This window comes from Ctenopharyngodon idella, chromosome 8 (genome assembly GCF_019924925.1).
Source record: "Ctenopharyngodon idella isolate HZGC_01 chromosome 8, HZGC01, whole genome shotgun sequence".
NCBI classification, from domain to species: Eukaryota; Metazoa; Chordata; class Actinopteri; order Cypriniformes; family Xenocyprididae; genus Ctenopharyngodon; species Ctenopharyngodon idella.
The window spans coordinates 32,014,256-32,040,452 of record NC_067227.1 but is presented as its reverse complement, the minus strand read 5'-3'; the positions used below and the strand labels follow the sequence as shown (position 1 = coordinate 32,040,452).

Here is a 26,197-nt window from a genome sequence, read left to right as displayed (position 1 = left end):
AATGAACAGTTGAACAGGTGTACCTGATAAAGTGGCCGGTGAGTGTCTTCTATCTAGCTGCTACATTGAGTGTTGCATTGTCTCTTATTCACTGCTTCTTTATACTGTCTGTGGTCTCTGATCAGAGAGAGATGGAGTGAGAGTTCAGCTGATCCTGTAAATCAGCTCTGGTCCGACGGACAGCTCATCCCTGTATTGACCACTAATTACCCTCTGTGAGTAAACCCTGACACCGTAACCTTCAGAGACACTTCTTCTCAGTTCTGTGTAGTTCTCTATATTCTGACTAAAACTTTGGCAGTACCATAATTCAGTAATGTATTAGATACAGAGGATGGTTTTGTAAAGCACTGCAAATACGACAACATTTTAAACTGAAATTTCTGTCATTAATTTCTCACCCTTATGTCGTTCCACACCCGTAAGACCTTCATTCATCTTCGGAACACAAATTAAGATATTTTTGATGAAATCCGAGAGGTATATTACTCGTCCGTAGACAGCAATTTAACCACACTTTCAAGGTCCAGAAAGGTATTAAAGACATTGTTAAAACAGTCAACGTGACTACAGTGGATCAACCTTAATGTTATGAAGAGACGAGAATACTTTTTGTGCGCAAAAACAAAAAAATACCAACTTTATTCAACAATATCTTCTCTACTGTGTCATTCTCATACTCTGTTTACGTCCAGCACTTCCAGGTTCTACGTCAGAATGCCGTACGTCATTATTGGCCGGCTCCTGCGTCCGCACTACACGCATGCGTCGTGCTGTTCATGTGATCAGTTTCAGCCAATACAAAGCCGTACCTTCAAAGTGTCGGTTAAATTGCTTGAGTCATATACCTCTGGGATTTCATAAAAAACATCTTAATTTGTGTTCCGAAGATGAAAGAAAGTTTAATTGGGTGTGGAACAACATGAGGGTGAGTAATTAATGACAGAATTACGAACAAAAAGGGCACTTTCACTTTCATGATTAAAGGGGCAGGGGCTCAAGCCATTTTAAGCAATTGAGAAATCCTGGTCAGGACATGTCCGGGAAAAAGAGGACTATGGTCACCCTAGTTAAGCACTGAATTGACTTTATGCAGTTCCACTGTATTATACACGGAAAAGTTGTAAATAAAACAAAGATTATTGATGTACGTTTTACTTTCTACTTCAAAATTTCACATTTATTTCAATGTATAATTCAATTTCTTTGTAGTTATTTGTGAAAATTGTTTCTAAGTAAATCCTACACCAATTTTGTAACCCTTTATATCTGAGCAAAATATATTGAAAATATGTGAAGGCACAACATGGTTTGATCATGCATACAAAACCAGCAATGCATTAGATGTGTATGTATGTACGAAGAGTTTTTTTTCTTCTTAAAGTGCCCATATTTCTCCTGGAATCTACTGAGGACTTTGAGAAGGATCGTTTCTTGCTGCAGAATAGTTTAGTTTTTCATGATTGCTTTCCTTAATAATCCTTTTCTTAATCAGGCTGGTTTTGCTAATGTACCTTTAAGACTTTTCTAGATAAATGATGTTTGTTATGATTGGCAAACCTACTTTATATTGTTGATCATCAGGTCAGTTCAAGTTAGTGAATGATGAATATGTGTTATGTAAATGTGGGCACTCGTATGTTAATGAGCTTGTGGCTGTGGCTGTAGTAAATAAAACACTCTCCTGTACAAACAATATATACTGAATTTTCTAGAGTAGACACATTAGCTCTGTTCCAAAACCGTGAGCTTCCTTGCCGTCTATTGTCTACATGCATTCAAAAATATTTATGCCTAACTTTAAGATTTCTAACTCGCTGCGACCATACAGCAGTTGGCTAACAATGCTTTTGGGAAACTCACCACTGGAAGAATGTTTTCAACTGAGCTGGTCGCAATGCATTCTGGGATTGCCTTCTCTATGAAGGACACAAATTGCAAAATTTATGTAAAAATCAATTGCAAAATTGGTAGGTATGGGTGTAACGATGCATTGATATTTTGAGATATCGTGATATAAAAATGTGACGATATGTATCGTTGATGTAAATGATTCGCAATAAAGAGTTAGTTTTATCCAAGACTCAGCTTACTGTATTTACAAGGTATAATTTACACAAAAATTCAAATTCTTTCATCATGTACTCACCCTCATGTCGTTTCAAACCTATAAGATTTTCGTTCTACTTTCTAAGGGTATGTTCACACGACACAAAACTTTTTACTGTTGAATGATATTATATTCAATGATCCACCTGCGTCTCATGTTCTTTAATTTGCAGATCATGCGCAGAACTCTCAAAGCAACCAAACAGGTGTCGCACTTTACCATCTAACAGGGGACCAAAGGCATTTTGTTTTAACAGAATCACTATTCACTGTATAAAGTGGTGATCTGCAATTGTTACCTTAAAGAGCTATTTCTGCTTGATTTAAAACATAAAACTTAGCTTTGTTGGTATAAATTGATGTATTTAGGTTGTATACTGTATAATAAATTGCAATGGGGGAATATTTGTGGGTCTTGATAATAATAAAATAATAATATTATTTTAATAATAATAAAGTAATAATGATAAGAATAAAAAAAATCTTTATTTTGGCTTAAAATATTGTGATAGTATTGTGTCGTGAGTTCAGTATCATGATTTGTATAGAATCGTGACATGAGCGTATCGTTACACTCCTATTGGTAGGCAGATCGCTAAGTTTTGAAACAGAGCTAATCTACAGATCCACATTTTTCCGCATAATACAGTTTCCTCAGGTGTGTTATTTCAGAATTTAGTAAAGCTTTGATTTGAGATAGTTGTTCTGAATAGACCAGCGTCCATTGATGACTGCCTGTGAAACTCACGCTGGCATTGTTTGTCCTGCGCTGTCACATCAAAGACTCCAGGAGCCAATTACATGGCCGTCTTTCATAGACAAGTTAGCGAGAAGACTTGCATTCATTTTTTCGGGCTGCTTTGAAGCTCTGACATTACAAAGCAATCAGGATATGATCCAGCAGCGCACAATGAGATCACATCACAGAAGACACACATCCAGAATGAGCATGCAGAAAAGAGGAAGCGGTTTATGAGCACTTACTTCAAGCCCTTGCTGTTTAGTGTGCGTGATACAAATAATAATTTGAGGAAGGAAAACAGAGGACAGCAGATTTTGAAATATATCATGGTGTCATGACTCTCAGAAAATAAAAATAATCCAGATCCCATAATGCCTCACCTCGGCCTGTAGGGTCTCAAGGCGCGTCATGTGCTGGTTGGTGGAGATGCTTTTCTCTTTGAAATCATCCCGTAAAGAATGAACCTGAGTAGACAACTGTTTCTCCACCTCGGCGGCCTGTGGACACAAACATAGAAACTTGTGTTAGCTTCCCATAGACATCTAGTCTATATAGGCTACTTGTACTGTTTGTGCAGTATGTATATTATACAAATTGCCTGTATGCACGGAGTATCAGGACATTTGCCAAAACGTGCAGTATACAGCCAGAGCACATTGGATGAATTTGGAACAGCATATTGTACTTGACTTTCAACTAGTGTGTGAGATACTGTATCCCACAATGCAATGCGCATTTATTTCCAGGGTCTTTTTTAAAAAAATTTTATTAGGCACTGGGATGATTCTATGATTGTCACTGGATATAACTATTTTTTTAGATTTACTTATTTCTTTCATTTTTATTATTATTTTTTATTATAGGTTTACACACAAGGTACTGCTACTATGACTGTTTTTGAGCCGCTGGATTTAACAATTAAATTTTTTTATTTTATTTAAATGTTTTAGCCAAATTAGGTTCACAAGGTACCCAGCTTATTTTATTTTATTTTATTTTATTTTATTTTATTTTATTTTATTTATTTCACAAACCTTCCAAGGTATCGGGCTGATACTATGAGCAACTGTATTTAACAATATGTTTATTTATTTTATTTTTTTTAGCCAAATAAGTTTACAATGTACCCCGGCTGATTTATTTTATTTTATTTTATTTTATTTTATTTTATTATTTTGTTTTATTTTATTTTACAAACTTTCCAAGGTACCTTGCTGATACTATGACCATTTTTAGTAATTAATTTAAACTATTTTATTTTATTTGATTTTATTTTATTATATTTTATTTTTTCTTTCTTTCTTTCTTTCTTTCTTTCTTTCATTCTTTCGTTCTTTTTGTTCTTTCTTTCTTTTTTACAAACCTTACAAGGAACCCGGCTAATACTATGACTGAGTTTGAGTCACCGTATTTAACAATTTGTTTATTTCATTGAATAATTGATTGATTGATGTTTTACAAAATCAGGTTTACAAGTTATCCAGCTGATACTACGGGTGTTTTTGAGCCTCTGGATTAGCTAAAGTTTGCCAGGTTAATGACATTAAGTTATTCAGAGGTTTGTTTGAAGAAATTAGTAGCATGTTAACTAGATATTGCTTGATAACTAGCTGAGCCTGTTACATGAAATAAGTTTATTTTTAACCTTTCGACTATCATCATAATGTTAGCACACATTTTCATAACACTCTCTTAACAGTAAGCCAGCTAGAGTTATATTGTTTCATACAGAAATGTATTAAAAGAAAAACGAAGCCTGTTGCTGCTGCCCTAATAATCTGTGAGCATGAGTCATATTACAGAGAAACCCCACCTACACACACACACACACACACACACACACACCCACACACACACACTCATTGATCACACTTGGCATTTTGGAGCGTCTGTAGAACATTCCAGCAGAGATCCTTGCGTTTTTCCGAGCCGATTGGACGGCTGCGATCAGGCCACTGCAGCTGTGAGAAACACTCATTACCATCAGCGAGACTGCAGTCGCTAAACTGACTCACATCATCTGTGACTGTCACCATAGCAACCCACGAGTCCTGGCTACGTACAAAAACAATGGCACTTACGTCCATATGAACTTTGCTGCTGCAACATCTCGCACTGAACGTGTTTTTATCAGATTATTCACAGGATCCAGTAACCTGCTGTACACTGATTTAACTATCTCCTATAAGGGGCTGTTCACACAAAATGCACACTTTTAGTTTCTTTTTTCATATATACACAGGAATGCACCTGGTTTCCGGAACTCCATTTATTTTCTCCATAATGAAACTGTTTTTTAACGATTAAACCTTTAAAGACAGCCCTACTGTAAGCTACGAGGTTGTTAATCGATGGTATTTGCTTCTGTTGAAGCCATCAGCCCGCATTATTTCAACTTATTTTTAAAAATAATCGTGTTTAACAGTGGAATTCCTGGTGAAAAACTACATTACCCAGTCGAAAAAAGCAACACTCCAAAATAGCTCTTTAGCTCCGCTCACTCCTATGAAGCATGCTCTCAAAATACTTAAATGTTGGTTTATATATGCATATTTTGCAACAAACTTAAAATATATTGTTTTTATACAGTTGTAGTTCTTTCCCTCACTAAAACCGTTAAGTACACAGTCTTGTATCTTTGTCTTTTTGTCCAATTTCAAAAACTTTTTTGCTTCAAATAAAAGTTTATAGTGTTGTGATTCTCCTCATAGCTGGTTGGTTTGGTTCATGGCTTATAACATTTTAACCAAGACTATTTTAAAATCCCCATGGGAAAAATGAATGAAAAAAATACTTCCGGAAACCAGCAGGCACTGTTGGACTCTATTGCGCTGCTTTCTGGAATACTTGATTGAATGCGGGTCCTAAAGCTCTTGCCTGATCATAACCCTTATTTTCCCAGTGATATTCCTCTGACCTTTTCTCTTTTGTAATGTGTTGTGGTGCCCGGTCAGATCCACTTTCAACAGCGTCTCTCAGAAATTACTTACTGCACCTTTAAGGATGCTGACAAGTGACAAGTACCACTAAAAGTACAATTTCTGCACTTTTTTTTTCTGACAGTATGCATCACAATATGTCTAAGTTATAGATTCTTAAATTTATTCATTTGTTCATTAAATCATTTTACCTGACAGGAGGAATCTCCTGATAAAAGAGTCTTTCTAAAATAATACTCAGCTATTTTAAGAACAAAGAGGAACACGTTTCAGAAAACGTCACCAATCTTGACCTTGGATTCATCTCTCTGTTGCCAAAGATAAAGACTCAAGTCAGATAAAGAAATGTTTTAAGTAGCAGGTTTTCACTTGTAGAGTGCTTTGACTCATATCAGATTGCTGAACTTCCCGTTAGTTTGATTTTGTTTAAGGTTTAAGCCAAAAAACGTCATTAAGGATACTTAATTGCCTGGCTGATTCATGAAATGATGGAGAAGCAGGGAGGGAATTTCGAGGAAGTTCAAGTATGGTTGTTATCTCTGTTGACAGCAATGTTGTTTATATACAATTTTTATTTATATACAATGTTATTTATATAAAAGTATTATTTATATACTATTATAATTTTTATTACTATTTTAAATTAGATTTTACTTTTATATTTTCAGTTTTCATTTTCATTTTTGTTTAATTTTTAGTAATTTTGTTACATGGTTGTCATTTTTTTTTTTTTTTTAAATATTATTATTTAGGTTTAATTTATTTTTATGGTAGTTTTAGTTAAAGGTGCGGTAAGTGATTTCTGAGAAACACTGTTGATATTTGAAATCACTAAAACAAACATGCCCCTACCTTGATAGCTCCACCCCCAAATTCACAAACACGCTATGCAACACAGGCACCTCCCCCCTCATGAGTGGACACACCCCTTACTGCTGATTGGCTACAAGTGTGTTGTGGCGCTCGGTCCGATCGACTTTCAACAGTATTTCTCAGAAATCGCTTACTGCACCTTTAAGTTCTAGTTTATTTCCAGTTAGTTGTTTTAGTGCTTCAACTTAAACGTATTTCAGTTAGTTGCCACGGCAGCATTTCTAATATTTGTTTAGTGTAGATAAACATTTTTTCAGCTTTATTTCAATTAACAGTAATGTTTTTAATAGTTTTAGTTTTAGTTAATGATAATAACCCTGGTTGAAAGGCACAACCCGAGATCCAAAAATGACTGGCATCTTTTGAGAACAGTTTCCAGTTGACTTTATAGCCTTGACCGAAATAAACATCTGCTTGTTTGCGGTTAAACAGGAAGGACAGTCATATGTATCTTCCTGTTTACCTTCACAATAATAGTGGTTTGATATTTTTCAAGCCTGCATTGAACTGAGAAGAAAGTGATTGCTCAGGAGACTTATCAACACATTATTAGCTGTTTGATAATGTAGTCAAGTAAAAGTGGAATCATATTAATTACTGTTGTAAAGAGCAATACCATTATGCAGCGTTTACCTCAGTAAGTTGACCGAGTGGATCTCTGAGCCTGTGTGAGTGAGTGGAGGCGGGGCTAATTAGCATATTCATAGATCCGTGAATACTAAATGAAGCAAGGGTATAGAGTTACATTCAAGCTATTTTAAGGCATGAAGAAATTTTCAGAGGAAAAAACTTTTAAATATGCCATTTTGGTGTCCAAAGATGAGTTTTAAGGGACAAAATTATTGACTACAGGCGGACTTTAAGTTTTTTCCTTAAAAACAGACATAAATGAGTCAGTCCTTATCATACAGTAAGACTAATGAATGTGGTGCAGCTCAGATCATTCAGTCTTGAAGAAGCTGATTGATCTGACTTTTTGATTGCAGGCTGGTGTCTTGGCAAACCTGAGCACAGTTTGAGACATTGTTGAGGTCTTTTTTCCCAGGAATAAAATCTGAGAAGCAGGATATTTAATTTAACATCTCTGCAGAATCTTAATTGTGATTTTTCTTTCCCACAGGATCTAACATCATTCATGATGGCATTTAAAACTGAAGTGTAATTACATTTGCATCACCTTCACAAATGATAATCAGAAAGCCATTAGTCATTTTGGTGGCTGTCCATTCAACAGTGTGAATCGTGTCTGATCCAACGCTGATGGATGTGGGCGGAGCTGGAGAAGGGAAGCTCTCAGAGAGCGACATGACCCACGGCACATGGCACGCGCTCGGTCGCTTGTATTGAGCCGCAGGCGCGTCATGTGGCACGATGTGAGGTTGCATGTTCTTTTATGACTGCGGATCCAGGACACCTGCGTTTAACAGCTCTTATTCTTTCATTTCTAGCTAATTTGCATAACAAAGAGCATTGCTAGGAACCCCTTTTTACAGTATACAGATTTTTTAAAATCTAGATTTACAGTGAAAGGCTCGTTTAGAGTGTCTTATTCATTGGATCTGTGCTGGGGGGGGGGGGGGGGGTCAGAAGGAGGGGGGAAATCACGTTCCCATGGTAACACATGGAATTGAACATAACACTTGGGGTTGCCATAGCGATATGTGGGAATAGTGATTGGAGGTGCTGAGACATCCCTTAGTCATACTGTCAGAGGAGGAAACCTGTGACATTTCTGCAATATAAACTGGAGACACTCAATATTAAATGTCTGACTGCTGGACAGTTCACATGCTGAATCGCAAAAATAAACCGCTCCATATTGATTTTACCACATTCAACAGACATTGGGGGGGGGGGGTTATTTTTAATAGCAGTATAAAAAAAGACAAAAATTTTTTTTTAAATAACTAATGTTGTTTAAGGTGAGCATTACTACTAGTGCTGATAGTGATGTGATCAAATCTCTAACAATAAGTATTAGTATTGTGCATCATCCTGTGCGTCGTCCTGCGGCATTGTCCTTTTCACACTAGACAGGAAGAAACCTCCTAGCAACCACACAGAACTACCTAGCAACTCCCTAGCAGCCACCTGGCAACTATTCATAGCAAAGCTCTTTTCACACCAGACAGGAAGAAACCACCTAGCAACCATTCTGCAACCTCCTAGAAACAACCTTGAACTTCCTAGCAACCATTCTGCAACCTCCTAGAAACAACCCTGAACTTCCTAGCAACCGTTCTGCAACCTCCTAGAAACAACCCTGAACTTCCTAGCAACCGTTCTGCAACCTCCTAGAAACAACCCTGAACTTCCTAGCAACCATTCTGCAATCTCCTAGAAACAACCCTGAACTTCCTAGCAACCATTCTGCAACCTCCTAGCAACCATTCTGCAACCTCCTAGAAACAATCCTGAACTTCCTAGCAACCATTCTGCAACCTCCTAGTAACCATTTTGCAACCTCCTAGAAACAACCCTGAACTTCCTAGCAACCATTCTGCAACCTCCTAGTAACCATTTTGCAATCTCCTAGAAACAACCCTGAACTTCCTAGCAACCATTCTGCAACCTCCTAGAAACAACCCTGAACTTCCTAGCAACCACTCTGCAACCTCCTAGTAACCATTTTGCAACCTCCTAGAAACAACCCTGAACTTCCTAGCAACCATTCTGCAACCTCCTAGAAACAACCCTGAACTTCCTAGTAACCATTCTGCAACCTCCTAGTAACCATTTTGCAACCTCCTAGAAACAACCCTGAACTTCCTAGCAACCATTCTGCAACCTCCTAGAAACAACCCTGAACTTCCTAGCAACCATTCTGCAACCTCCTAGAAACAACCCTGAACTTCCTAGTAACCATTCTGCAACCTCCTAGTAACCATTTTGCAACCTCCTAGAAACAACCCTGAACTTCCTAGCAACCATTCTGCAACCTCCTAGAAACAACCCTGAACTTCCTAGCAACCATTCTGCAACCTCCTAGAAACAACCCTGAACTTCCTAGCAACCATTCTGCAACCTCCTAGAAACAACCCTGAACTTCTTAGCAACCATTCTGCAACCACTCACAACACCCTAGCAACTCCATAGCAAGAAACCACCAAGCAACCAGACAGAACAGCCTAGTAACTGCATAGCAACCACTCTGACCTCCCTAGCAACCATTCTGTAACCTCCTAGCAACCACCCAAAACACCCTAGCAACTGCATAGCAATGCTCTTTTCACACTAGACAGGAAGAAACCACCTAGCAACAGCCTTGAACTCCTTAGAAACCATGTTGCAACCTCCTAGGCAGGAAGAAACCACCTAGAAACCAAACACAACACCCTATCAATGATTCTACTACCATTCCGCAATCTCCTAGCAACCACCCTGAACTCCCTAGCAACTCCCTAGCAGCCACTTGGCAACTATTCAGAACTCCCTTGCAACAGCATAGCAAAGCTCTTTTCACACCAGACAGGAAGAAACCACCTAGCAACCATTCTGCAACCGCCTAGAAACAACCCTGAACCTCCTAGCAACCACCCACAACACCCTAGCAACTGCATAGCAATGCTGTTTTCACACCAGACAGGAACCACCAAAAGCAACCAGACAGAACAGCCTAGTACTTGCATAGCAACCACTCTGAACTCCTTAGCAACCATTCTGAACAACCCTGAAATTCCTAGTAACCATTCTGTAACATCCTAGCAACCACCCACAACACCCTAGCAACTGCATAGAAATGCTCTTTTCACACCAGACAGGCAGGAAGAAACCATCTAGAAACCACACATAACACCCTAGCAATGATTCTGCAACCTCCAAGCAACCACCTTAAACTCCCTAGCAACCACTCTGCAACCTCCTAGCAACCACACAGCACACCCTAGCACCTAGCATCACACCCCAGCAACTCCATAGCAACTCCCTGGCAACACCCCGGCATCATGGCAGTGAGTTTTGCATTACTCAAAAATCTAGTCTACTGTAGTTTTAATGGGTTCTTGACTCGACTCAGCAAGGTTAACCTTAGAGTTTTTCTTCTTCTTCTGAACGACTGTATCAGCGCTCCTGCTGTCTGACCCCACAACCTGTTACTGATGTTACTTTGCCATTCATTTCCAATTCAGCCTACTCCAATCTACCAGTGAACATATAATCAATGGGATCATTTATAAAATCGCCCCATCTTGTTAATGAAATGTAGGTCTATTTTGTTCGGTGTCCATCTCCCCTCACCCTCCCTCCTTCTCTCTCTCTAAACCTTTTGTAATGTAATTAGTGAAATGCTTCTCACTGATCAGATTAGGCTGCTGGGGTTCTGGCTTTTTTGACAACCCCCTGCTTCCAGGACTGGCAGACAGACGTGTGTATGTGTGTGTGCAACAGAAAGCATCTGTCCAACACAACACAATATGTTCAGTACATTAGCTAAACATTTATGCTGTCTGTATTTGCTAGGCTTTACCTACTTGTTAAGCTCTACTTCATTATCTAGTTAAGTTGTCACTGTCCCTCCAGAAGAAAATATTTTATTTACATGTCAGCTGTGACTCAGATGTTTCGCTAACATTTTACAGTTAGTTAATGCCTTAACTAACAATGCTAACTTGAAAAACTAAGGCAACCTATCACATTCAGCTTAAGTTAACTCAATCAATTTGCTCCAATTAAAGTCAAATTAAATACTTTTGTTCATCTAATGAGTAACAGCTAGTCTTTTGAACTTAAAAATTCTTGTCAAGGCATCTATAGAATGTTTAGCATTTGGCAATGCAAACAGCTACAATCTCAATGTTTGTTTTTCATAGCTAACTACATGATATGAACATTAGAGGGGACTTATAATGCCCCTTTCACAAGATGTAATATAAGTCTCTGGCGTCCCCAGAATGTGTCTGTGAAGTTTCAGCTCAAAATACCCCACAGATCATTTATTATAGCTTGTCAAATTTGCCCCTATTTGGGTGTGAGCAAAAACACGCCGTTTTTGTGCGTGTCCCTTTAAATGCAAATGAGCTGCTGCTCCCGGCCCCCTTTCCAGAAGAGGGCGGAGCTTTAACAGCTCGCGCTTCGGTTGCTCAACAACAACAAAGCTGGAGAATCTCACGCAGTCAAAAAGATGATTGTCAGTAACGGTGTTCAGCCTTACATTGTTCAAACCGGAGTCGACACTGATGGAGAGACTCAGGAAGAAGTTACAACTTTTAGAATGAAACTGGATGTTTCTGAACAGTTAGTGGATAAATTTATGTAGTTGCTGTGGAGTTGATTCAACTCATCGACTAGCATGTGCCGTCATGTTAATCTTTTGTGGAAATCCAGCGTTGAATTGACCCTCGTTTGTGAAGCAGTCCGGTGTAAAATGACGGCATGATAACAACACTCGACTACAACAACTCTTCCTCTTCTCTAAAGCAGCCCAATATGGCCTCACCCCCTTTGTCGCGTGTTCTCGGGGGCGGGGTTTATGTAAATTTTGGGGTTTGTGATGTCACTAACCCGGGAAGAAGTGAGTGAGTGAGCAATACATTTGTTGCAAATACAAAACTGTTAAAAATACAACTGTTCATTTAGTTTATGTCAGCTCAGGTCCATTAAATATGTTTCATTGTTAGTTTATGTTAACTAATGCAGTTATTATTGTTAACAAATTGAACCTTATTGTAAAGTGTTATCGATGTTTATACTAAAAGTTCCTTGAGAGAAATAATTAAAAATGCAATTGTTGCATTTAATAAAAGTATAGGGCTATACTGGGAAATTTATTTTGAGAGCAAAGTTTTTTAATATCTCTTCTAAAACTCTTCTTTCTCAGGAGAAACATCTACTGTAAAAAGCAGAAGTCTGTTTTCCTAAATAAATCTCAGTGCTGATATTAATGAGATCTCATTTGTGATTTTGTTTCATTCAGGTTGTTCTTGTATATGTAACAGCACACAGTTCTTTCTGTCCTCTCTTGCTCTGTTTCAGTCAGCTGTACCTTATGTTGTTGGTAAAGGAAAGAGGATCTGGATTAAACCCTAATCCCACCTGAGTTCATCCATCTGTCACTCTGCCTTATGTCACTTCCTGTTGCTTGTCCCACAGAAGGAAGGTCATCTGAGTCTGCAGCAATAGATCCATTAGCAGATTTGTCAAGCCCATCTAGTTATCTCATATTCAGAGCCTCTTTCTTGCTTCAGAGAACATTACCATCAGCAGACAACTAGCTGCTCATTTTAATTACTTAAAAAAATTGGAAACACCAGGGGAACTACTGAAGATAACCGGCCAAACATTTTAGTTAGTTGCCTATAAGCAACCTTTCTACTTTTATATTCACATATAAACATTCATCAACACACACATCAGTTATGGTAAAGGGAAGCAAGCATGCAAGATCCAATGAGGTTCATTCTCGTGTTACGCATCACGTTTGAGCTTCCTCAAGAACCAATGAGGTTCATTCTCGTGTTACGCATCACGTTTGAGCTTCCTCAAGAACCAATGAGGTTCATTCTCATGTTACGCATCACGTTTGAACTTCCACAAGAACCAATGAGGTTCATTCTCGTGTTACGCATCATGTTTGAGCTTCCTCAAGAACCAATGAGGTTCATTCTCGTGTTACGCATCACGTTTGAGCTTCCTCAAGAACCAATGAGGTTCATTCTCGCGTTACGCAGCACGTTTGAGTTCAATAAGAACCAATGAGGTTCATTCTCGTGTTACGCAGCACGTTTGAGCTTCAGTAAGAACCAATGAGGTTCATTCTCGCGTTACGCAGCACGTTTGAGTTCAATAAGAACCAATGAGGTTCATTCTCGTGTTACGCAGCACGTTTGAGCTTCAGCAAGAACCAATGAGGTTCATTCTCGTGTTACGCAGCACGTTTGAGCTTCCGCAAGAACCAATGAGGTTCATTCTCGTGCTACGAAGCACATTTGAGCTTCAGCAAGAACCAATGAGGTTCATTCTCGTGTTACGCATCACGTTTGCTCTTCCCCAAGAACCAATGAGGTTCATTCTCGTGTTACGCATCACGTTTGAGCTTCCTCAAGAACCAATGAGGTTCATTCTCGCGTTACGCAGCACGTTTGAGCTTCCTCAAGAACCAATGAGGTTTATTCTCGTGTTACGCAGCACATTTGAGCTTCAGCAAGAACCAATGAGGTTCATTCTCGTGTTACGCATCACGTTTGCTCTTCCCCAAGAACCAATGAGGTTCATTGTCGTGTTACGCAGCACGTTTGAGCTTCAGTAAGAGCCAATGAGGTTCATTCTCGTGTTATGCATCACGTTTGAGCTTCCGCAAGAACCAATGAGGTTCATTGTCGTGTTACGCAGCACGTTTGAGCTTCAGTAAGAGCCAATGAGGTTCATTCTCGTGTTATGCATCACGTTTGAGCTTCCGCAAGAACCAATGAGGTTCATTAATTTTTTTTTATTTTAAACTACTCTAGTTCCTGGTGTGAACGGGCCTATATTCTCTTTTCATTATTTTCTGAGAACATGTTCTGGTTTTGCTGGTGTTATTGCCCTCAGCTGGAAGCCTTTGTGCTGCCAGTCTTGATTAGTTTATCATCATCAATTCTCCTGCCATTATGTGTGACCATTAATAGAACCCCATGGTAATAACAGGACGTGTGTGTATTGTGTGTTTGCTGGAGTGAATGAAACTGACTAGGATTGACAGCATTAAAGCATTATGAGGCATGAGTGTGAGTGTTATGGACAGCTGCAGTAAATCTGAACGTTAAGGACATTAACATCAGTCTGTCAGGGCGACGCTGGTGTTTAGATAAAAGAAGAGATTGTTGTCTGACCTCAGCTGCGTCATTGCTACAACACCACAGCCATCCTGGGGCAAAATCAATGAGACTCAATGACAATTCAAATGTGTCTGTGAACAAGAGTCGCAGAAAGAACCAGCCATTACTGAAGCACAAACTAAACTCACTGTGGCATTTAAATCTCAATTTCCTGCCAAATCAGTCAACCCCAGTTTCCCATCATTACTCAGTCACTGATTTAGAATGATTAACCATAATTTCTCAGAAGGCAATCATTTTAAATTTCATCATGTTTAGAAGTGAGACGCATGTAATCATGCAAATCCTATTTATTGATATCAAGATATATATATTTATATAAAATGATTACATTAGTGAAATGTTTCTAAGTATTTTCAAATTGTTTAAAAGCATCTTTACAGAAAATGCATGTTTCACATATCACAATCAAGAAATCAGAGGTGATATATGACACTGCATTCTCTCACACAATGCATATTACCGAACAGATTTTGTCTTTGTCAAAGACAAAACATCCAAAGATACAAAATCTTGAGTCTTTTTTTCATCAGCTTTATTCATTGGCCACAATTTAAAGATACGCTGCAGTGAAATGTCCTGTGCATCTTCAAGGTCGCCCTGCTTGACTGTGAAACAGGTAGATTGCATAATTTTGAAAACGGAACAGAGCGTAGTGTAATTTTGATGAGTTTGCATAAGGTAGTGTCTCAGGAAGGTGAGGGGACATCCTGTGTACCGGAGCCATTAAAATTTATTCATAGCATGCATGTTTTTCCACCTGCCTCCGTATGGATTTCCAGCCACCGTAATCAATATTTCAATTCAAAGAATAATAATTCTGGCTTTTTATGAGAACACTGCTTTACCTATGTGGTTTTTAGACAATGATTTACTGGTTTGATCTCCATAAGGAGCAAACCATGAGCCGTCACCATTGAACCCTTGAGCCAAAAACCCTTGAGCCATTTTACATTTGGTAGATGGTTTTAACCAAAGCTTACAGGATGTGCATTTAAAGGGTTAGTTCACCCAAAAATAAAAATTCATGTCATTAATTACTCACCCGCATGTCGTTCCACACCCGTAAGACCTTCGTTCATCTTCGGAAAGATATTTTTGATCAAATCCGATGGCTCAGTGAGGTGTCCACTGACAGCAAGATAATTAACACTTTCAACATCCAGAAAGCTACTAAAGACATATTTAAAACAGTTCATGTGACTACAGTAGTTCAACCTTAATGTTATGAAGCGACAAGAATACTTTTTGTGTGCCAAAAAAAATAAAGACTTTATTCAACAATATCTAGTGATGGGCGATTTCAAAACACTGCTTCATGAAGCTTCAAAGCTTTACGAATCTTTTGTTTCGAATCAGTGGTTCGGAGTGCGTATCAAACTGCCAAAGTCACGTGATTTCAGTAAACGAGGCTTCGTTACGTCCTAAGTGTTTTGAAATGTGTTGAAATTTCAATGCCTCACATGACTTTGGCAGTTTGATACACGCTCCGAACCACTGATTCGAAAATAAAGATTTGTAAAGCTTCGAAGCTACATTAGCAAGATAATTAACACTTTCAGATGCCCAGAAAGCTACTAAAGACCTATTTAAAACAGTTCATGTGACTACAGTGGTTCAACCTTAATGTTATGAAGCGACAAAAATACTTTTTGTGCGCCAAAAAAACTAAATAACGACTTTATTCAACAATATCTAGTGATGGGCGATTTCAAAACACTGCTTCATGAAGCTTTGAAGCTTTATGGATCTTTTGTTTCAAATCAGCATGTATCAACCTGCCAAAGTCAAGTGATTTCAGTAAACGATTTCAGTAGTATGATTTCAGTAAGCACTGATTTCAGTGACTTTGACAGTTTGATACGTGTTCCGAATCACTGATTCAAAACAAAAGATTCGTAAAGCTTCATGAAGCAGTGTTTTGAAATCGCTAGATATTGTTGAATAAAGACGTTATTTTGGCGCACAAAAAGTATTCTTGTCGCTTTATAACATTAAGGTTGAACCACTGTAGTCACATGAACTGTTTTAAATATGTCTTTAGTATCTTTCTGGGCATCTGAAAGTGTTAATTATCTTGCTGTCAATGCAGGCCTCACTGAGCCATCAGATTTTATCAAAAAAATCTTAATTTGTGTTCTGAAGATGAACGAAGGTCTTACGGGTGTGGAACGACATGAGGGTGAGTAATTAATGACAGAATTTTTTTTATTTTTGGGTGAACTAATCCTTTAATCAGTGTTTATCCGTTGGAATTAAAACCTTGGACCTTACAGATTCGGCATCAAGTTTTCAAAACATTCCTCTATCATTTAGTTCAAGGTCTGCAAAGCTGCATTCTGGCAAACACCTCTACTGCTATGTGTTTTATCCCCATCTGACCCACTGCAAACTGTAAGCACTAACTCCTGTGATCTCCACCTGTTTGAGTGTATTTGTAACAGAGGCCAGCTAATAAGAGCTGTGCAGGTAAACCTCACTCCCCTGCGACTGACACTAGAGGTTGGGGTCTTTAGCGTCCTTGTTAGCATGCAGGAAATGCCGGTTCGAATCCCGTAGAACCGGAGGGGTTACACACTCACCCTGCTGAGCTGCTCCAGCAGTCGATGGTTCTGTTCTGACAGCTCGCTGATGGCTCGGCTCTTGTCACGGTCGGCCTCGCGCAGCTGCACCTGATGTCTCTCCAGCTCCCCCTGCAGTTGTTGCACATCAGTCTCCAGTTCGGCCACCCGGCCTTCCCACTCACCCTCGCGACTCTCCAAACGACGCCGCAGCTCGTGTTTTTCCTGCTCCAGGAGCTGGAAGAGAAACAGGGTCATTGACATATATTTAGAATTAAATGCTTTTGAAATTCCAGTTGAAATCCTGAATTTGAGGATGTACTAATCACTGGAGTTACCAAAGTTTGCCAGGTTAGTGGCATCAAATCTTTGGCATCAAAAGTTATAGTTTTCTTCAAGACACTTAGTAGCGAATAAACTAGTAAAAGCGATAAAACTATGTTTCTCCTTTTTATGAGTTACACTACCATTCACATGTATAGGGTCAGTATGATTTTTTTTAAAGAAATTAATACTTTTATTCAGCAAGGATACTTTAATACTTGTCAAAAGTGACAGTAAAGAGTGTTAAAAAGATTTCTTTTTCAAATAAATGCTGTTCATGAAACAATGCATCACGGTTTCCACAAAAATGTGATTATAATAGATAAAAATTGTCAAAAATTGATAATAATAATAATAATAAATGTTTCTTGAGCAGCAAATCCGCATATTAGAATGATTTCTGGAGGATCATGTGACACTGAAGACTGGAGTAATGATGCTGAAAATTCAGCTTTGATCACAGGAATAAATTATAATTTAAAACATATTCAAATAGAAAATAGTTATTTGAAATTGTAATCGTATTTCACTATTTTACTGTATTTTTAATTAAATAAACGCAGCCTTGGTGAGCATATAAGAGACTTCTTCCAAAATCTCATATCTTACCAACCACAAACTTTTCTATATTTGTGAAATAATCTGTATTCTGTACTTCTGGACAGACAGAACGTCTAATTAAACTTCTGTTTATCTGTGTTATCAGTATTATCTCTACCCTGGTAAGCTATCATGGCATCAGCTATTTTAAATAACCCTGCCCCTAAAGAACAGCATGCGATTGGTCGCCTTACATGTTGGTCATATGGTCTCTTCTTGTGTAAGTGGGCCAGCATATGCTGTAATGTGGACCAACATATGGATTTCATGGTTTGAGAGTTAAAGTTCTCAAGTTATGGAGGGTCAGGCAGGTTCAGTCCCGGGCACCTCTGAGAGCACTAGCTGTAATTGCAGAAAATGAAATCTGGCACTGATTAAAGCCTGTGAAATCCACTGTGAAGTCAATCAAACCAATTAACCGTTAGAAGTCATTTCAATGCTGATTATTTGCTTTTGTAAGAGGATGTTAATATGAACAAATAAGTATTCCTCAATTGTCAGAAAATATGAGTAAAGAAAGAAACAGCATCAGATAAAATTAATAGATGTAGATTAAGATGAGAAGTCAAAGATGTGAACTGAGAGACAATTGCATGGAGAACTGCCAGGGATCTGTCGAGCGTCTGGCCCTCAGACGGGTGAAAGGAGCCAAAGCGCATTAGCTTTGCTTGCAGCATTGCTGAAACGACCATCAAAGCTCATATAGATCTGAACGAGGTTCAACGTCTTCACACGGTCTACATTTAATGACAGTAAACGCTTCTCAGAGGCAGAACAGCAGCATGCCGTTAGCTCTGGTTCTAGTGTTCTCATGATGCCGTCCACCATTGTAGACATGCCTCATTTTTATGACTGTATAAAAGAGATAATAATATAATATGAATCTTAAAAACCATGTGTGGATTTATGCAAGATAGATATAGGTCTTGAGATATAGGTGGAGTTGGGAGCTCTTCAGGAGTTCAGCATGAGGAATAATATTACATACTAGCACAGTTTGAGATTAAATGTGTTCAAGTCATTTAAATGATTTGCTCCATCATGCTGTTAATATTATCATACATCCTCCTGATTAATAACTTAAAAAGCAGACTGACTGTATACACATGTAAACAACACATGCATATGAAATCAATCACAGCACTAGTGATAAACAAAATACTAAATTACACTCTTAAAAATGAATTGGTAACACTTTATTTTAGTGTCATTGTTACATGTAGTTACTTTAGTAATAACTATAATTTTTTGCAAAATTACATGCAACTAACCCCAAACCAAACCCAAACTCTATAGTGAATACATAAAATTAATTAATATTACTCAGTACTTAAATGTATAATTACACTGTAGTAAAGACACCTTAAATTTAAGGTGATGTAGTTATATTGTAATTACTCAAGTAAGTACTAAGTAATATTAATTAACTACATACTTACTATAAAATTAGGGTTTGGTTTACGGTTAGTTACTTGTAATTATGCATAATTTACTATTATTAATCACTGGGTTAAAAGCAACCCAAATTGGGTTAAATATGGACAAACACAGCGTTTGGGTTAAATGTTTGCCCAACCTGCTGGACAGTTTTATTTAACTCAACTATTGTTTAAAAATTACTATATTGCTCACTTAAAATGAATTATTAATAACCTTAAAAATAGGTAATAATCAAAACAGTAACAACAGTAATAATCAAAAGGTGAACAATTATTAATAAGCAATTTAATACATGTTTATTATTTAATTATTATTTATGAAACTTTAATAAATGTTCTTTTCCAACCTATTTTGGGTTCATTTTAAACGAGCAATATAGTCCTATTTAAACAATAGTTGAGTTAAATAAAACTACCCAGCCGGTTGGGTCAAATATTTAGCTCAACTGCTGGGTCAAAACAACCCAATCGCTGGGTTTGTCTATTTTTAACCCAGCATTTTTTAGAGTGATATAGTAAGTACATGTTGTAATGTGTAATACGTCAATCAAATAAAGTGTTACCAATAAATTTACTTGATTATTGATATTTGAGGGCGGTTACTTCTCTATTTTCAGTTGATTCAGCCCCCTTCCCAGCATGCACTTGGATGTTAAAACTTACTATGGTTGCATTTGACACACTCTAAAAAATGCTGGGTTAGAAACAACCCAAGTTGGGTTGAAAATGGACAAACCCAGCGATTAGGTTGTTTTAACCCAGTGGTTGGGTTAAATGTTTGACCAACCTGCTGGGTAGTTTTATTTAACTCAACTATTGTTTAAAAATTACTGTATTGCTTGATTAAAATGTGTTGCCTCGAGTAATTATGTGTCTGATTTTTAATTTCCAACCTATTTTGGGTTCATTCTAAGCCAGACATATAGTCATTTTTAAACAATAGGGTTAAATAAAACTGCCCAGCATGTTAGGGAAACATTTAACCCAACCGCTGGGTTAAAACAATTAACCCAATCACTGGGTTTGTCCATTTTTAACCCAACTTGGGTTGTTTTTAACCCAGCATTTTTTAGAGTGCAGTTTTATTTACATCTGTAGTCACGTTTTCACTAGTAACTTAATGCCAGTGATGTCAGGAAGAGTTAGTTTTACACTTTAGATTAGGGTCCAGATCTCACCATGAACTATAGCATGCATATTACTGTTATATTGGCTGTTTATTAGTACTTATAAAGCACATATTAATGCCTTAGTCTGCATGACCATAGTCTACATCCCCTAATCCTACCCAATACCTAAACTTAACTACCTTACTAACTATTAATAAGCGGAAATTAGGAGTTTATTGAGGCAAAAGTCTTAGTCAATCGTGAGAATTGGACCCTAATCTAAACTCGAGTGCAGTTTTAGTGCTCCTCACCTCCAGTTTGTCGTTTAAATCCTTGGTCATTTTGTCATATTGCTTTGTGAGGTCTTGGTTTCTTTCAAGTAGAGCTTTGCCCAGTTTAGCAGCGAGGACCAAGTCCTTCTCTTTCTGCCGGAAGAGCGACAGTAGGTCAGAGTCCTGTCCGCTCACAGGTGTCTCTGAGGCGGATACCTCTAGGTCCTCCTCCCGTTCTCCGGTGAGCATGGCCAGCTCCTCCTCCAAAGCCATGCCGAGCCCCCCGGGCGCGGTGTGTAGCAGCGTGAGGGTCTGATATTCCCCGGCGGTGTCTGGCGAGCTTTGACGGCTGGGATCGAGCGCTCGTTCCATGCGGTCGCTGTCCAGCTGCGGTGGTGCTGAAATCGCGCTGCGCAGATCGAGGCAGGACGCGGACATCGCCGGAAACACGACAGATTGAGCGCTTTAGACCCGGTGAACCCGCTTTAGTCCTGGGTCCGGGTGACCTGTTCGGCTCTGGGTCGATGATAACGCCATGGAAATGGGTGAATCGTATCCAGTATGGTTATGTGAGCTTTATCTGGTGTCTTGCCTCAACGTCTCCAGTGACAATCAATTGATCATTTAACCCAATAAAATCCATCAAGCCTTGCGAATCTGTTTAAAACACTCTAGAGATGGCTGATCTTCACGTTAACCCCCTTGATGATCACCGTCCAGTCGTTGTGTCCACTCCAGAGCACCGGGGTCCCGGTTATTCCCCATTATCGTCGCCCCTCGCTCACATCCCTGGCCTATACGACACACAAATACACGGATTGCTCTCGTGCGCGAGCCTCCTCCCAACCCCGCGCGCGCTCACTCTGCGCCCGTGACGTCAGCTAATCAACCTGCTCCTCGTAGCCGCCCATTGGTCAATTGTGATAACGCCATATGCTATAGAAGAACTGGGTGAAAGACATGTGAATGTTGCTGCTGCTGCTGCTGATGGTGTGTTGGGGAACACAGTATGTTCTGGATGGTTAATGACCTCTCTTAGATAAGCTTAAGACTGATGTGGCCTTTACCCAATACTGCTTCAGAGTTGAATCAGCTGTACACACACACAGGCCTAGTGTTTTCATGTTTTATGTGTACATTCCACAGACATAATGATTTTTATACTGTATAAAAGTGTATATTTTATCCCCGCCCCTTAATTTACCCATCACAGAAAACTTTATGCATCTTTACATTTTAAAAAAAAAAACATTATTTAGTATGATTTATAAGCTGTTGTCCTGAGTGTGTGTGTATATATATATATATATATATATATATATATATACACAGTCAAACCAAAATTTATTCAGACACCTTAAACATTTCAATTTGTATTACAGTTTATTCACTTTAGTTTAAAAAAAATGGTAATAAAAACAAGATCTCAGAGTTAAACTGTGTCAGAAAAAAATCATCTTAATTATGTCAGATAACACTTAAGCAAAACATGGTCAGGTCAAAGTGTCTGAATAATTTTTGGTCCCAAATGTTTATCAATTTTATTTTATTTGGTATAATATGTCACAGTTTACTTTATTTTGCTATCCTCGCTTACATAAATGAACTATAGTGTCCTGCACCCACTAGTAAAAATATATCAAAAATGTCTGAATAATTTTTGGTTTGACTGTATATATAGCAAAAAAATGTTATTCTATAAAAGTTATTCTAGCTTTCTGTTTATTACTTCCACTTACAGTTTTTTTAAAAAATGTATATTAATTATTAATATTATTTTAGTTCATTATTTCCCATCTCACTTGACTGGTTTGGATATTTATTTTATATGTATATATATATATATATATATATATATATATATATTATTATTATTATTAGAAATTTTATTTAAATTATAACAAATTTATTCAACAGGTCATATTTGTTGTACTGCCTTTAATTTATGCTTGATTTTTTTTTAAAATGTTTTGTCTGCACAGGATAAGTCATATGACTGTATTACAGTAATGAGAATATAATAAGAATTGTTATTGAAATTAATGAGACTACAAACAAGCTCAAAAGTAAAACATCTGTGGATGCAAATCCAAATAATTTATATTATTTTATTTTATTTTAATAGTTTGTTTTATTTTATTTTATTTTCATTTCATTTAACTCATCTATTGTTTAAAAATGACTATATGTCTGGCTTAAAATGAACCCAAAATAGGTTGGAAGTTAAAAACCAGACACATAATTACTAGACGCAACAATAATAATCAAAAGGTGAACATTTACTAATAAGCAATTTAATAAATGTTTATTGGATAATTATTATTCATTAAACTTATTAACAAATGTTAATTTCCAACATACTTTGGGTTCATTTTAATCCAGCAACACAGTAATTTTTAAACAATAGTTGAGTTAAATAAAACTACCCAGCAGGTTGGTCAAACATTTAACCCAATCACTGGGTTTGTCCATTTATAACCCAACCTGGGTTGTTTTTAACCCAGCATTTTTATAGTGTATGATGCATTAATTCACACATACCTGAAATTACTCCTAGAAGCTAATTATCTTTTAGGTCTCTTGAAAGAATATCAATGAATGTTCCAGCAATTAATTCCCAAATACATTGAGTTATTCTACTTTGTGTATTATTTGTTTAGAACTTTACAGGGTTAGTTCACCCAAAAATGAAATTTCTGTCATTAATTACTCACCCTCATGTCGTTCCACACCCGTAAGACCTTCGTAGATTTTCAACAATATCTAGTGATGGGCGATTTTAAAACACTGCTTCATGAAGCTTCGAAGCTTTACAAATCTTTTGTTTCCAATCAGTGGTTCGGAACGCCAAAGTCACTTGATTTCAGCAGTTTGGCAGTTTGGCACACGATCCGAACCACTGATTCGAAACAAAAGATTTGTAAAGTTTCGAAGCTTCATGAAGCAGTGTTTTGAAATCGCCTATCACTAGATATTGTTGAATAAAGTCATTATTTTTTTTATTTTTTTTGGTGCACAAAAAGTATTCTCATCACTTCGTAACATTAAGGTTGAACCACTGTAGTCACACGAACTGTTTTAAATATGTCTTTAGTAGCTTTCTGGGCATCTGAAAGTGTTAATGATCTTGCTGTCAATGGACGCCTCACTGAGCCATTGGATTTTATCAAAAATATCTTAATTTGAGTTCTGAAGATGAACGAAGGTCTTACGGGTGTGGAACGACATGAGGGTGAGTAATTAATGACAGAAATTTCATTTTTGGGTGAACTAACCCTTTAATTATATTGAATTATTGCAGGATTATAGTTGAGTTCAAATAGTTTCAAACTTTGTTTGACCACTGTAGACAAATGTGCTAAATGACAGGAATGTAATTATAATGACAGCCACACACACACTGATACAGTCATTGTGTTTGAAAGGGTTTGACCTCATTATGACACAGTGGGGTTTCTGTATGATCATACAAACAACATATTACAAACTTTCAGATTACTGAAAACATTCCCCAACAGCAGCAGCACATCAGTACTGTCGGGAAAACATGATTCCCAGTGATTCAATCTGCTTGAGTGTTTGGATCTAACGGATCTCATTTAATCTCATCTCACAATATTGACCGCAATCATCCTAGTGTGAGACATGCTTCAGTGCTTCAGTGTTTTCTAATGGTTCAGTGCTCCTCCTGCACCATGTGATGAGTGTTTCAGTGAGAGATGGAAACATACAGATACAAAGGCTATACTTGTGAACCATAATATTGACATACAAAGGAAAGTGGGTCACTGTCATTCCAGAGCACAAACCCCAGAACTGGCCATCCAATCACTGACGGCTCATTTACTGAAGGATGAACGGCAGAAAACAACATGTTTGGGGGAGTAGGAGCTTCAGGGGATTGAGGCTGCCTTTGTAATCCTTGAGATTAAAACGCAGTCGCTCTTCAACACATGCTTGATGATCAATCTGCTGAGCTTTTGTTAAAGTCGTCATGAAACGGAAGTTGCGATAGTCTTTTCTTGCCTATTTTGATCTGAGTGAAACGGCTTCTCGAACAAGAACAAATGTAGGGCGGGACTTGATTTTGTCCATGGGGAATTGATTGGATTGTTGTGGTTTGCTATTGGTGGATCTCATGTGAGTGACAGGTTGCCCCGCCCTCATCATCAGAGAAGAGAAGAGATGGCAAGAAGGAGTGGGAAGTTATTTTGAATAAAGATTAAATAATTAAAAAATAATTATGTGCATGGATAAATCATTTATTATAATTACTGCAATATTTCATCAAAAACACGAATTGTCAATTTTGATTTCACGCTGACTTTAAGTGTGTTTTAATGCACCACAAAGTCACATGTCAAATTACAAATTATATTTGGATGTACAGATATTTATTATGATACAAATTTTTAAGCATGAAAACATCGGAAACAAACCGGTCAAGTGAGAGAAGAAATAATGAAGTGCAATAATATTAAATACTAGAAACTTCATTCATTTGAAAGAGGAAAAACAAAGCAAATGCTAGAAAAACAAAGTAAACAAATTAGCCATAAGTAAATAAAAAATACGTAGTAGAAAAATAAAAAGTAAATAAATAAATATATTCTTTTTAATAAAAATGTATATATAAAAATTAAAATAAAAAACATAATGTTAAAGGTGCAATATGTAATATTTCCTGTCCGCTAGAGGCCTATTCAAAACAAAGGCGTAGCTTGATGAGGCCAAGTTTGAGCGCGGAATCTTGGGACATGTGGTCTTCACCTCACAGCCGGTGGAAAAGAATTGGGATAAACGTTACTGTAGTATGAAGTAGAGCAGGGCCGAGTGTTGTGGGAGCTAAATGAGGCCGCTGGAGCGATTGCGTAACACACGCCTCATGAGCAGCGGAACTTTTATTATGCCACAGTTGCCGGCGCTGCTTCTGCTTTTCCGGTCATGAGTATAAGGTAACACAGCTCTGTTTATCATATTAGATACATTTGAGTGTGTTGAAAATGATGTTATAACGTTACTCTGTGCGTTCGCTCGGCGGCTGCTGTGAGACACTTGTTACACACTGCAGTAAGATCGATCGATTTTAGAATATCATATTAAATGGTGGATGGCTTGTGTTGATAAATTTAATGCAATTCATTTTAAAACATATTGTATGATGGAGAAAATGCTGTATTACTGTTACTAAAAATAAAGCTGCATCAGATTATGCAATGTTAGCTACTTCACAAAGTAGTTTTTTTCTATGAGGCATGGTAAAGCATGGTACTCGCAAAAAATCAAGAAAATTAGATTTAAACAATAAGACTAAACTTGTTGAGCTATATAACAATAATTAGTTTTCTGTCTATAAATATATCAAAACAGTTGTTCCCTTGTCTATTAAAACATGTAAATATTAAAGCGCCTTTGGTG

General features: G+C 37.6%; 1 protein-coding gene across 4 annotated transcripts in view; it reads right to left on the bottom strand.

The window, feature by feature from the left end:
• Window positions 1–21,613, bottom strand: part of bicdl1 (BICD family like cargo adaptor 1) — a 45,401-nt gene extending 23,788 nt beyond the window's left edge. For 2 of the 4 annotated variants that reach the window (XR_007931137.1, XM_051901831.1), the window contains exons 1-4: window positions 20,819–21,613; window positions 17,057–17,272; window positions 3,232–3,348; window positions 3,094–3,105 (exon numbers count right to left, since the gene is read on the bottom strand). Coding sequence is in view for 2 of the 4 variants with exons in the window: in XM_051901831.1 (XP_051757791.1) it covers window positions 3,094–3,105; window positions 3,232–3,348; window positions 17,057–17,272; window positions 20,819–21,217 (744 nt within the window). In the remaining 2 variants the exon portion in view is untranslated. The remainder of the gene's footprint in view (window positions 1–3,093; window positions 3,106–3,231; window positions 3,349–17,056; window positions 17,273–20,818) is intronic. The other 2 variants (XR_007931138.1, XM_051901832.1) reach the window with 2 other exon arrangements.
• Window positions 21,614–26,197: the final 4,584 nt, after the last annotated feature.